Consider the following 14,399-nt stretch of genomic DNA (forward strand, 5'->3'; position numbering starts at 1 on the left):
TCGTTTAAAAGGATACCTTCTTCTACTCCATTAAGGGCTTCGTTGAACATTTTTTCGATATTCCTCGGACTTCTTTGCTCCAGGTGTTTTGGGCAACGCTACAAATTTTGATGCCAGCTTTCAGGGATATTTCCAGAGTTACAAATTCTACCTTTCTATTCTAGTTCACTGCTTTTTTGATTTTCATTTGTTCTATTAATATTTCTACCTTGTGTTTTAGTATGGGTGGGCTTGCAGCTATAGAATAATGCCATACGTAGGACCTACTTTTTGTAAATCAGCAGTGTATAAATGAAATAGAAGAGGGCTTAAAACGGAACTCTGAGGTAAATCTAAATAAACATAATGGGATCTAAATATTATCGTTTTCAAGCCTTCTGCATAGACACCCAATGACAAGAAACAATGATTGCATAGATTTTTTTAAACCAAAATTGACCGTACTATGGGCAAATGAGATAAATTTCCTAGAAATACCCGAGATTTTGAACCTTTATTAACCAGCTAGGCCGATTTTAGCCTAGAAGCCTACTTGGAACTTCGAAAAGCTCAAAAACTAAAATTTTGTAAGAACCTATTCACTTATAAAATACTTCTTTCCTTATAGGCACGCGATCATACCCTTCATAAGACAACCTGCGACCTGTTTTCATATAATACCTTGGTGATGGGGCCTTGGGGTGTACGCAGCGAACTGCTTGAAGAACCAGATACCGGGCTGGCTGACGACCTTTTGCTCTTAAATGCGGTCATCGTCTGCGACACGCCGTCGGCCAGGATGAATTGCTCGCGCAGCTCAATGTTAGTGCGGCCCTTAGCTGTGTGGTGGCGGTGGTGAAGGGAGGCGTAATGGTATGTCCAGTGGAGGAGTCGGGGTAAGTATGGTCGAAGGGAGGAGGTGGGAGAGGAGGTGCGAACAGGTGCAGAGGAGAAGAGAAATAAACAAAACAAAATAAGCATATTGTACCTCTTTCTTTTTTTTAAGTTCAGCTTGATTGGCGAGCTTTGTAATGGGTGTAAGAACAAATTAGTTAATATTTTGCAATTATAATACATTGTTATCTTTTGATTTAAATTATAGGTATATTATCACATAACGACTGGTTAATTTCTCTCTTGAGTGCCGAAATTTCCATATATTAACATTCAATAGGAAATCATAGGACAAAACGTAAGTTAACCAGAGATTGACAATGCTTGATCAATTCTTTCTACTTTCAATTTAGAACAAACTCTAAAGAAATGCAAAAAGCTTTATCGGTCTCTCTTTAACTCGTGAGTAGGATTTATTATTGAATTTAATACATTGATTTCCACACTCAAGACCTGAGTTGGTCACACCTGGATATATGCAAAATTTTAAGAGTCAACTTGTTATATTTGTTGTATATTATTTTATGCTCAAAAAATAGCAAATAGAATATCTGAAATGAAATATATTTATTTATAATTATATATTAATAATAAATAATATGTAAGTCTTAATAGTAAAATTTTAAATAATTTGTCGATACACCCATTTTGTGCGCAAAATAAAGCAATTACGTAAATGTTTTACCAAAAAAAAAACTATTTAAAAAAACAAATAATTAATAACTACAAACCCAAATTACTATATGAAACATACATAACAAAAACTCAGGTAAAACAAATATGTAGTTCGAAAATAATATACAAAATATATATAATATAAAAAATAAAAACAAGGCTAGAAATATATTAGGTGATTATTAGTAACAAAAAAGCATGCATCAAAACAAACAAAACCGAAAACCCAACAAAACACCAAAAAATGGTTTGCAAAATGAATATGTACAAAAGAACCACATTTTGTTATAACAGTTCAATTTACAGAATTATTATTTTAATAATTGCAAATAAAAATTATGAAAGTGGTTTTTAGGCAATAGTTCAATTTTGAATGAGCTCAGGCTTGTATACAAATTTGATTTTTAAGACCCAAGGTTTAATCAATTGGAAGTTATTGAGTTTTTGACATTTATAAATGTTAATCATTTATAAATGATAAGACTTTTGTCAAAGGAAAAAAATCAATAATCACTCAATAATGTCCTTTTAATAAACACTTTATCATATAATCATATAACTTTAAACATTTTAAGTTTTACCATACAATTGTTATTTACTGAAGGTTAGATGACTAAAATTAAAACTATTTTATAGGCATGATTCCTTGAAAGTGACAATTTGTACAAATTGCTACTTGAACTGTATGGTTACAATAACATAAATGTCACTGAGACAACAATTACGTAAATTGAAAGAAATTTACAATTTTCAGAATTGATTCCTGATATTTTAACCTAAAGTTTTGAGTTATTTCATAAAAAAAAACTTTTAGTTTACAAGAAATGTATTAATGCGAAAAATTGACACATTTAGGATTGAACGTACTTTAAATTAACTGGAATTAGAATCAATTAATTATACTATGAAAATCAAAATTTATTTTAGTAAAATACACTGATGTTTTTAATTATTATTTAGCCCACATCGACAGTGCACAAAAGAAAGATACAATTTGTCAATTTTAAGAAAATAAAAAAATTCCATAAATGTCCTTGCAATTTGGTTTGTTTGATATGGAGTACAAGGAATTCGTTAGAGACAACTTACAACAATATGCAATTTTATTTATTTTCAATTTTTTCTGATCCCTAGATAAGATTTACCCAATTATTACATAAAATCTTCATTACTGTTTTTAATAAATATCTACGCCTTCAAATGATTTTCCACATCTTTTGTGTATTTGAAGTTGTTTTTGTTTTAAGCTTTTGATGGCATTTTTCGTTTCGTTCGAGAAATTTAACGTTTTTGGGGAATTGGAACTAATTCTTCACATTTTTGAGGCATTTTGTCGTAATTTTTAATTCTTTAGACATTGGACATATTTTCTTGCATTTTCCAGAGTTTTGTATGCCTTTTTGAAATTTTTTTAGACATTTAAAACATTTTTCCATATCTTCAGGCTTTTCAACGTAATTGTTTTATTTCAGGCATTTGAACTGATTTTAAGTATCTTATCTTTTATTATTCTGTAAGTAGATACAGTTTTATTGAAATTATTTTTAGTACCCTATAAAAGAAGGGAATTTAAAGAAACAATTACTACTCTTTATCTAGTATTTAAATCGATTGTAAAAAAAAGTTCCATCCTCTTCTAATAATCGATTTAATATCATTTTGTGACTTGACGTTTTATAGTGAGACTGCAAATGTCAAAATTGCTAAATTTTACTGCATATTTGTTTTGTTCTTTTGTTCTAGCCAGACTTGGGTATTCTTATACATTTTCCCATCAAACGATTAATGTATTTTATCCGGCATCTCCTGCCTGATTTTCCAGTTCTTATTAGGAAAATAGTAATATTAACAGTAATAATAATCTACTAATATTACGTGCACGTTTATTAATACAAATCATGTTAATATTCACCCCGCAAATGATGAATATGGTCAAAAATTCATTGAAAATGAATTAAAATAAACTATAAGTGTTTAATTATTTCAAGTTAGTTATGTACAATTTTGATCTCTTGACAAATAACCCCTTTCATAAATATCCCACTAGGCCCAACTAGAGAGTTTTCCGTGAATGCTTCATATCCAGATCATAATTTTTTAACTTTTGATATTATAAGTGTTTTTAGGACATGAAAAGTTAACTGATTAAACAGAAGGAATTAAATTTTTTATTGTTTCAGTTTGTATTTTGTTTCTTCTAGTACCCCAGATCCTAAATAATGTTGTTTCAATCATTTTGTGTCTTCAACGTGGACAATAAAATTATTGAATGATTGATGTCTTCTAACTCTAAAACTCTTTAAAGTTCAACTTTTGTCTAAAAACCATAGTTATTTAAAATATCCTATAAATATCCTTATAAACTGAACTGTTCTACAACAAACCAACTAAAATTCCATCCTTACCAAGGGGGCACCAGGGCTCATGTTCCTCCGGTATATCTGGGTTAGGTATGGGTAAAACCAAGGCAACTTTTTTTGTTTTAAATATACCCAATATATACAATAAACAAAGCGGGTGACATAAAATTAAGACGCACACAACAACGAAAGCGGCCAAATTAAAATTAATAAAAATGGATTTAAATAAAAAATTAAAATTAGGTGAGTCATATGAATGAGGTCGGGGAAAAAGAATAGAATAAGTCGAGATTAGTTTTTTTTAATGGTATGTTACTGATAAGCACGAGTGAGGAGTTTCAAAAGTTCGTGAGAACTTACTAGAGGGCGCCTGACTCTAGTATTTCTCGGTTTTCACTTTTGAATCGCCTCTAGTATATTACACATTAATAGTTTAGCAGCTGGCTGCCTAAGTGTGAGTGACAAGACATGTACGTAAAAATGCTTCTAAATAAAACCGGGTTTTATACAGTAATAGGTTTTATTTAAACGCATTTGCCCTCAAGAGACGTATAAGTTTTTCAATGTCTAGAACCACGTTAATACATGAATTATTATAAGTTGTTATTAAAATGCTTATAGTAAGAAATCTAGTCCATTTTGGTTAGATATTGGACGAGTTAGCTTTTGTTTAGTATCCCCTGTTATTTTCGTATTTTAGTGGAAATAAATACATATTTTCTGTTCGTTGATAGTTTGATAAAGTTTTTTTCTTAAGGAATACAATGGAAAAAAACATTTATCAACTAACATATAACAAATATATAGTTGCCGTCAACGATGGTATTCTAATTTTCTTAGATGTGGGCGGAATAGCTCGGACGTATCAGAATTTTTATTTGTTATATACTCAACATGTATAAATTATAAATAGTGATATGTTTCGTGGAACACAAACCAAGGTATCCATAAAACCAATTTTGAACTAAAAATTAGTTTAAAAAATAGAACTTTTTACAATAACTAATACAATGAATATAATATGCCACTTACAAAAGTCCTTACCAGACTAATATCCAAACATTCGAGGCTTATTTACAGGACCGGGTTTAAAATCTTTGATTTCAATTTTGTATGTATATGCTTATTTCGGTTTCAAGATTTTTATCTGGTATTTAGGAATATAGTATACTATAAGTAAAATATATACTATAAGTATATACCTATTATATGAGTTCTTAGTTCTGACGTTATAATGGGATATATGTCAAAGTGTAGATATTAATTTAATTATATTTATTTCTTTTAATTTTTTTCTAATTATAATTTATATTTCTTCCCTTATATTATTTGTACAAGATTTCCACAAAAGATCCCTCCTCTATTAATTTAAAACAACAAACATTAGGTTTGGTTTGAACCTGGAAATCGCGATGTTCAATGGTTTTTTGCTATGTAAGCAGATACTCAGATATTATTTTATAAGAACGTTGCTTACAACTTTTGGTTTAGGAAATGATTGTTTTAGTAAATTGAGAAATAAAAAAATTAAAAGAGGTAGAAGTAGCATTATAGAGATCATTATGTGTATATGCACACGTTTTTTAAAGCATAATTTGAGTTTATTAAGGTTTCTATAGTTTTGTGAAAAAAATCATAAGTAAATAAATATAAATATCTTAATAAAATATTGCCTTTGGTTCATAGACTAACCAACAAAAAAACACAGATAATAGGAAATATGATAATATGCATAATATAACTTGCAATGATTACTTATACCAATTGAAGCAAGAAATAAATAACCACATTGTTTATCTGGGCTACAATTTATAATTCACCACTTCTAACTATGTGGTTTTACAGAAGAAATTGGTATGACGTAGTAAGTTGGTAATTGCTAGTTCTGAAGTCAGAACTATGAACTCAGAACTTAAAATACAGATCACTTTCTAACTCATTTATTTTTTCTTTAACTACATGCATAAATTTTTCTTAACTTAAAAATGATGAAACCAAAATAATTATATTCAAAATTTGACTAGAATTTAATCGTTTTTGTTTGGCAATGAATTTGCATACACATTATCACTGTAATAATTACTTTTGGGAAGAATGTACTGCATCTCTCTTATTTATAAATACATAAAATCGAAAAAAATGAACACTACGGCCCTGAACATGCCAGCAAGGACCATTTGAACCTAGCTTATGAGAAAGTAAAATCGTGTGCGTGCGAGAGAGATAAATAAATGAATACTTGAAGCGTAAGAAAAGAACTGTCACAAGTAGATTTTCAATCTATGTCTTATAAGTCTCCTTAAAAGAGATGAAAAACAAATTGCGGTCTGTGATTAATAAGCTGTTGTCAAAATATCTCAATTTGCTTTTTAGTCTAAAGTCTATGTGTGGATTTCTATGTTTTCCATGTTATATTTATTAAATGTTAATAAAAAAGTTACAAAAAAGATAATTTTGCGATTCCTAAATTGATTTTAAACGTACATTTACCGTGCCAGATACACGTCTTAATATGTTTAATACATTACATTAAAAGGTCATATGCGCCCGGACTATTGTGGCTTTACATCAAAGAAAACAGATTATCGTTGACGACTACGGTACCAAGAAAATAACCATAAATCAGACTTACCTCTGCACGGATCGTTCTTCAAAAGGAATTCATCTAAGGCAACCCAGCCTCCGCCTACACGTACCATAACGGTACTACGCAGAATTCGTACCAAACGAAGCTTCTGACTGTCGCCAAACTGAAAAAAACACATAATTAAACCACCAGCTCAAACATTTTAACTTGAGTTCTAACCCTGTATTTTCCTTCACCGACTTGGAATACCCGGAACTTTTGCCTGCAGGTACACAACATGACCAACCTCTTGACCTCGTCGTGTATTTTCTGGGCGTCATGATCCGGAGCTTTTTCTTCCCAATCGGGTCTGAGGGCGGCGATGAACTTCTTCCAGTCGATCAGTCCGCGGTTGTTCTCGTCGAACATGTCTGCTACGTGTTTCATTTCTAACCTTGAAGTGTCGAATTCTAAAAAACAAAAGGGTTAATACATGAATAAGTTAGTTAACCATGCACTCTTACTGGTTTTAATAATTCCATCGATAAAATCTTCTCTGGGGATCAGCTCATTGTTGTCCTTGTCCATTTTCCTAAAGAGATCTGTTAACCTGGACTTCTTGTAGTTCATGAACTTCAAGAAGCGTTTCCTCCAGTCATCCCATGAGAAGTTGTCCGCCTTTTCTTTTTCTTTCAGATAAGCCAAATGGTCGTAGAGTTCACGCTGTCTTTCCCATGACAGTACCCACACGTGACGCCACTTGTCGTATAGGAATTTGACACGTGGCGAACGGAATTCGGGTTCGCTATATTCGAAGAATGAGTTTTATTTGAGAAGAATTGAAGTGTGGTAAAGTTCTGACATTTTTCGCAAGGTTTTCCAAAAAAAAAACCCACTGTTGAAAAAAATCTGCAAACTTTATTAACTAGGTAATATTTTGTTCCGTATGTTCCTGGCCTAGGAAGTTTAGGACTGATAAATAAATAGAAATATAACTGTAGAATTTTAAATTTCTTGTCATAGTTTCATTCCCTTTTTAGATACTGACTGACTCGTATAGAGTCATAGAGTGATTTGTAAATATTTAAAATATATATAATTTGTAACATATTTTCCTAATTTTTATGGCGATATACCCCTAGATATTTTGCTTGATGAGTAGTTATATTGACAGTTATTTGAGATATTGTCAACGTTTAATGTTATGATTTGTTATTCTTTATTGTTAGTAAATTTGTATCTAACCAAAATGAGCATAATCTCAACCCTATTGTACACTGCATCTAATGAATTGTCTCTTAATAACAGAACAGTACCGGCAGCCTAGCAAACAATATTTTTTCAGTTGAGGACCAAGTACAGTACTCTGAGGCGATGTGCACTCTACTGAGCAAGAATCAATGAAATAGTCACCTATTTGTGTGCACGCTGGCTTCTATTTTATAAATATGAGGTAAAAAGATTGTGTGGTATGCCTCTTATACCAAGACGGTGAAACTCTTGGAGCAGAATAGGATGTGATACAGTGTGCAAGGCTTTGTGAGATCTAGAAACGTGAGTAAACATTCTGATTTCAGGATTTATATACAATATAACCGAAGCGTCCTCAGTACCAAAATATTATCGTCACCTGTACTAAATGTGTATCATGCACATAATCATCATAATGAACAAATGCCTGATAATATGAAAAACGTTAATGACTTTAGTCGGTATTTTGCTGGTGGCGGTAATAATCCAATAAATCATAAACTTTTACAATTTGACACAAAAACAGTGTTACGGAGAACATATTTAATTTTGAAAATGTCGAGTCTCTAGTAAGTTCAATTTTACTAAAAATTAAATCCACGGCCTTTGGAGTAGACAATTTAAATATTTCTCTTATTCAGCTTTGTTGTCCCATTTATTGTAAAATACCTTACCCATATAGTTAATAAGTGCATAAAACAAAAATACTTCCCTAAAATTTGGAAAGAGGCATTTATTACGCCTTTACCTAAAATTTCAAACCCTTCTGAATTCGGCCACTTTAGATCAATAAGTATTTTACCCACCCTTTCCAAAATACTAGGATTTCTAAGATTTCAGAGAATTGAAATTGATGGTCAAATGTCAGAGGCTCTTGAAGTCACATGCGGCGTTCCACAAGGCAGTATTCTGGGCCCTCTTCTTTTTACAATACACACGTGCCGATTTTACTTAGTACTGCGACATTGTAAGTACCATCTATACGCGGATGATAAACAATTCTATTTTTCATTTTTAGCCCATGAATTAAAAAACTCCTTTGTGACTCGCTAGTTTTATCTCAATGTAATTATTGTGATGTTGGCGCTTGGACTATGAGGATAAGAGAAGAATACAAAAGCTACAAAATTCATGTATTCATTTTTATATTCGACTTATTTTTGGTATTTGCACGAAATCATGTATCTAAAACATTAAACTAAAACATTAAACTCAAATTGAAACAGTAATTAATAATTTTTAAAGTACTGTCAATTTATTCCTCTTTTTTTCCTAATTTGTAATTTTTTTTTGTAAAATCATAAAATTACCTATAATGTAAATGTAAATTTTAACCTGTATTTTTTTTGCTGAGTTCTGTACAATTTAAGCATAAATTTACATTAAGTAACTCCACTTTAATTGTTTCCGTAACCATTAGTGTCTTTTCCTAGTTTAATGTGTTATACCGGCAATATAGTTGACCTTTTGTACATAGCGTCCTATGTTTATGTCCTATATTTTTTTTAAACTAATTAATAATATACTTGCTTCACTGGAAATATACCAAATGTCAGAACAATACCACTTTTATGTGTTTATTTTACATTTTACAGTGCCATGGTGTGATGTTACTACAATACCTTTTAATTCAAGTGAAATATACACTTTAATAAGAAATTTTTGAAAAATATTCTACCTAAAAGGAGTATAATATAAAATATAAACGTGCAATTTGTCTTTAACCCCAAACACCCATCTAAAACATCACGATTCCATGCCAAAACTACACACGAAATGTAATTTTTCCCTTCAATACATCACTTAAATAATTTCCATGCCAATTTAATAAAATATTATTCATATTCTTTCCCCAAAAATTGTTGTATGGTGTAGGTTAGTTAAAAAAAAAACATAAATTAATGTTGTAAAATATGAAAACTTGGTATGTACCTTCCAGCAGGTGGGAACCTGGGCCCGATGTGAGGATAACCGGGATCGGGACTGAGCTCTCTTCCAGGACTGACGCGACTGAAGAAAAAAGCAACATGCAACACTCAACTATTTATAAAATACACATAATCTACAAAAAATCAACCGCAAAAAGTTGTACTTAATGGAAAACTTTTGGCGGTTGAAAAATAAAAAACGCTAAAATTTTGCCAAATATTAGTAACAAAAACAATAAAACACAATGACAAAATTCTGGCGTAAACAAAAAAAAATTGGTTAGTGTCTTAAAACTAGCAAGGTTGCATTTATTTATGTATAAGAGAAGTAATTTTGGAAATACAGTAGCCATTTTTTTTTACAGAAAATTTCCAGGAACCATAGAAAAGTTTTTTACATTAAATTAAAAATACTGCTAAAATATGGGACAATTATGTATATCCTTCACCTTTTAAATAAAATTTAAAAAAAACAGTAAAAATGCTAACCTTCCACGTTGCGATAATAAATCTCTTGATCCTTTGAAGCTAAAACAAACAAAATGCCTTAAAAATATGTTTTTGATGTATAAACGAAGGGATACAACGGAGTAATAAAATAATTAAAACATGTTTGTATTCACAAAAAAAAAATAAATAAAATATAATTACAAATAAAAAATATATACTTATGGAAAACATTTAGAGCCAAAGACATAACATGCATTTTCCATAGTGTATGGTGTCTTACGTGCTCTTTAAAGCCTAGCCAGAGTAAATTCCTATTAAAAGCGTGCCGATATTGATGAACTTTCCAACAACTGCCGATATCCTTGTGTTCTACCAATCTACAGCACGAAGATACCAGCAATGCAATGATTGAATTCTTCGTCTGGAAAAGTGTTTTGTGACTTGTCGAAAACTTTCGATTGGGTCAGTCATGAAGTGCTCATAAGTTAATTAGGAAAAGTATGGTTTTTTAAGAAATCGTTCTTAATTAGTTCAGATCTTAGCTAGATGATCGTATCGAAACAGTATGTTATGGTAGTGAATGCACTGTTGATGGAGCATTATTTGCAGGGGTACTCTTCTAAATTTACATCATTGATTTTCGCCTTATTGAATATTAGGGAAAATTAACACTGTTCGCAAATGATACAACTATTTTGTGGCATACTCTGGATAATTTTACAGCGGTGCCTATTGCAGGAGTTTCATGAGATCAAATTCTGGTGTGACTTAATCATCTTCTGCTGAAATTTTGTAAGCCTGGAGTGATATAAAAAGGGTGAACAAAGAATGTCAAATAACCCATTGAAAAGATTTCTAGGACTAACTATAGATATGGATAAATTTATTCCCTATATGCAATTCTTAGTCAGAAACTCTCTTCGGAATGATATGGAATTAATTATTGCTGAGCTAGGTAGTACAGTGACTATTAGAATCTACTGTGCTCTTGTGGAGTTAGACTTGATATATGGTATTTCTAACTAGGTATTTTTAGGAAGGTAGGAGGTATATGTAGTCTGAGATTGTTTAATGCATTATTTATTTTATATAAATAAGCATCAGATATGTGTGCGGGGTAGACTATCCAATATCCTGCCGCGAACTGTTTGTGAATCAAAAACCTTTAACTTTATCTGCAAAACCATATTTTTACCATAGACGACACTGCCTGTGTTATTTAAAAAAAGCAGGACAAAATAGTTCGAGAACCCAGAATACCATTCCAGAAAAAGTTTACGCAACAGTGACATGCTTCCAAGACCATTTTCAGAATCGTATCCCAGGTCTATTCTTTGTGAGGTCAAAAAAACTTTACTATTATCTTCCAAATCACATCAAACAAACGGGTTCTTTTAAGTTTACTACAGGCTTAGTAAGTTCTGTGCTGACTTAACGCTGTAATCCTTTATTATGACTACTGCATATGTAGCCCTAATATATTATATATTTGCCGTTTTCTTGCTTTGATGTGTCCAAGATTCTGGCATTGGCTTTACCAATGAGATGTAAACTTGAAAGGTAACGAAGGATATTTTAAACTTAAATGAATTGTCATCGGATATTATAGACTAAATAAAACCGTTATTCAACATTAAAGGTTTCTGTCCATTTCTACTAAGGTAAAATTTATGTATTTTCATCCCCATAAGATAGTGTCATGCCATTGATGTGTAGTACTGAAAACAAGTTTATTCAAAAGATGATGGCGACACATTTTTTCTTTGCTCAAATCCATAAATCTTAATGTTGTCTATTAAACTATAGAATCTCTTATTTCTACCAGTGCATTTTCAAAAAATGTTCCGAAAATGTTTAAAGTTGGAAGTGTTACTTTTACTTTTCTTTTTCTAGACTAGTGTGATGACTGATGCGGGACGCCATTTTGCAGTTTTGCAAAATAAGCTAGGGACCAAAAAGTCGTATTTAGGTTGCTAATGATATGTGCCAAATTTTAAATTTTTATATTAATACATTCAAAAGATAAGAGGGAGGGGGGACAATTCAGAGCCTCACAATATATTTAAGTAGTTGAATGATGACATAGCTTCACCATTCTGGAATTTATTCCATCAAGACTTGGAAACTGTTTTTTTTTACTTCAACAACAACCTGAAACATGCATCCAAGATAGTAAAAGATTGGTTTGATGAGAAAAATATAATTGTACTAGAATTTCAACACCCAGATGTAAACCACATTAAACATTATTGTATTCCTATGCTTTTCGATGAAAATAAATAATAGTTTAAAAACACTAAGAGAACACGCTTTTATTTCTAATCGAACTAAATAGTAGAAAATAATTTTTAATTACAGTAGCAGAAGGGCGGACAATCAAACATAATTAATTAACTCAAATAAAAATCATGATAAAACTTAAATTATTACCAGAATAATTCAAATCAACGTAAAAAGCGAGGGATGCATTTTACTACATTTTTATAATTCTTCTTTCATAGATAGTTAGAATAGAATAATCGTCATATTTAATATATCGCGCACCCTTTCTACTTTTCAGTTCTATTAGCAATAAAAACGTATTTTTTAAAGCTATTATTTATTATCTCGTTGAAAGCATCTCATATTACCTCGACACTTTCAGGGGCGGGGGATGTTCAAACTTTTCATAATTAAAATCGATAAAATGAATGTTAACTGAAAAGTATAGGGGAGACCGGGGTTGGTTGTTACAGGGGCTGGTTGTTACACTTAGTTTAAATCGCGCGCCAACATCGATGCAGTGCCATCACATCAATTGTCAATTCGTTGTGCGCCGGTAAACCGACCAGTATAGTTCTGCTGTTCCATTGCTCATATTTATTCGGTAAATGCAGTGTATGTGTTTTCTAACTTTAAAAGCAATAATTATTAGTTTACCGCGAATTTATTTTATCATTTTTTCTGTGTAAGTGGAATAGATTTGCTATATCGTAAGGAAATACATCTTAATGTCAGTAATATTAATATCCGGTCATTTCTTCTGATTAATAATAAGGTTAGGTTTGAGATGCTTCGTCTGCTAAAATATACGAACGGGGTAATTTGTTACATTGTAACAACCAACCCCGAATTTGTTTCAACTACAATTCTTTGACGTTTTTATCTTGTTTGATAGGCGATAATATGAGAAACTTCAAAAGAAAAACCGAAAGGGGACGTATACCACTAGACACCTTTCGTAGTGCTGCAAAAGAAGTATTGGAAAATAAAAGATCTCTTAGGACGGTTGCTGAACAATATGGTGTAAATTTCATGACCCTGCAGAGATATTGCAAAAAAATTAAAAATAAAGGTAATTTTACTTTTACAGTTTGTTTAAACACCGTCAGGATGAGATTTTTTTTAATTTATAGAGCTAAATGATCCGGTTGGCTATACAAGGAACCGTCAAATTTTATCTGATGCGATAGAAGCTGAGCTAGAGAAGTACTTAGTAGAGTGTTCTAAAATGTATTTTGGTCTGTCAACCAAAGAAGTTCGAAGATTGGGATTTGAATTGGCTATTAAGAACAACGTTGAAGTTCGTCAAGCTTGGCATGAAAACTCAATGGCCTCAGGAGACTGGTTATCTGGATTTCTTAAGCGTCATCCAACGCTATCTTTGCGGACTCCCGAAGCAACCAGTCTGAGCAGAGCAACGAGCTTCAATCGGGAAAATGTATACAGATTATTTGATCTATTGGAGGAAGTCATGGATAGGTACAAATTTGAATGCCAAGATATTTACAACGTAGATGAGACGGGGATTACTACGGTCCAAAAACCACACAGAATAATAGCGAATAAGGGTGTAAAACAAGTGGGGAGTGTGACTTCTGCCGAAAGAGGTGCTTTAGTTACAATAGCCCTGGCTGGCAAAGTGCTAGTGGAAATACAGTTCCTCCAATATTTGTTTTCCCTAGAAAAAATTATAAAAGTTATTTTGTTGCAAATGGTCCAAGCGGATGTATTGGAACTGCAAACAAATCAGGCTGGATGATCCAAGAGGACTTCGTCAAATTTCTTGAACATTTCATAAAGCATACAAGGTGTTTAAAAGAACGACCAGTTTTGTTAATCCTAGACAATCACGACTCACATTTTTCAATTAGAGGAATAGATATTTGTAGGCAAAATGGTGTTATAATTTTATCTCTACCTCCACACTGTTCCCATAAACTTTAGCCCTTAGACAGGTCCTCTATGGCCCACTGAAGAAATATGTTAATAGTTTGTGCGACTCCTGGTTAAGAAACAATCCCGGCAAAACCATGT

The 14,399-nt window shown here is 31.7% G+C and overlaps 1 protein-coding gene and 1 long non-coding RNA gene across 38 annotated transcripts in view; one reads left to right on the forward strand and one right to left on the reverse strand.

Moving 5' to 3' along the window:
- LOC126734862 (dystonin) overlaps positions 1 to 14,399 on the reverse strand; it is a 426,801-nt gene that overhangs the window by 30,448 nt on the left and 381,954 nt on the right. For 29 of the 37 annotated variants that reach the window (XR_007660193.1, XM_050438655.1, XM_050438650.1 and 26 more), the window contains 6 exons: positions 10,143 to 10,181; positions 9,658 to 9,735; positions 6,999 to 7,279; positions 6,715 to 6,944; positions 6,541 to 6,658; positions 661 to 818 (listed from right to left, as the gene is read on the reverse strand). Coding sequence is in view for 36 of the 37 variants with exons in the window: in XM_050438655.1 (XP_050294612.1) it covers positions 661 to 818; positions 6,541 to 6,658; positions 6,715 to 6,944; positions 6,999 to 7,279; positions 9,658 to 9,735; positions 10,143 to 10,181 (904 nt within the window). In the remaining variant the exon portion in view is untranslated. The remainder of the gene's footprint in view (positions 1 to 660; positions 819 to 6,540; positions 6,659 to 6,714; positions 6,945 to 6,998; positions 7,280 to 9,657; positions 9,736 to 10,142; positions 10,182 to 14,399) is intronic. The other 8 variants (XM_050438652.1, XM_050438644.1, XM_050438675.1 and 5 more) reach the window with 3 other exon arrangements.
- LOC126734869 (uncharacterized) lies at positions 7,626 to 9,209 on the forward strand. Its single transcript, XR_007660194.1, has 3 exons — positions 7,626 to 8,028; positions 8,566 to 8,692; positions 8,744 to 9,209. It is a non-coding gene; the product is annotated as an uncharacterized LOC126734869 (long non-coding RNA).

The sequence above is a fragment of the Anthonomus grandis genome, chromosome 4, assembly GCF_022605725.1.
Source record: "Anthonomus grandis grandis chromosome 4, icAntGran1.3, whole genome shotgun sequence".
Lineage (NCBI taxonomy): Eukaryota > Metazoa > Arthropoda > Insecta > Coleoptera > Curculionidae > Anthonomus > Anthonomus grandis.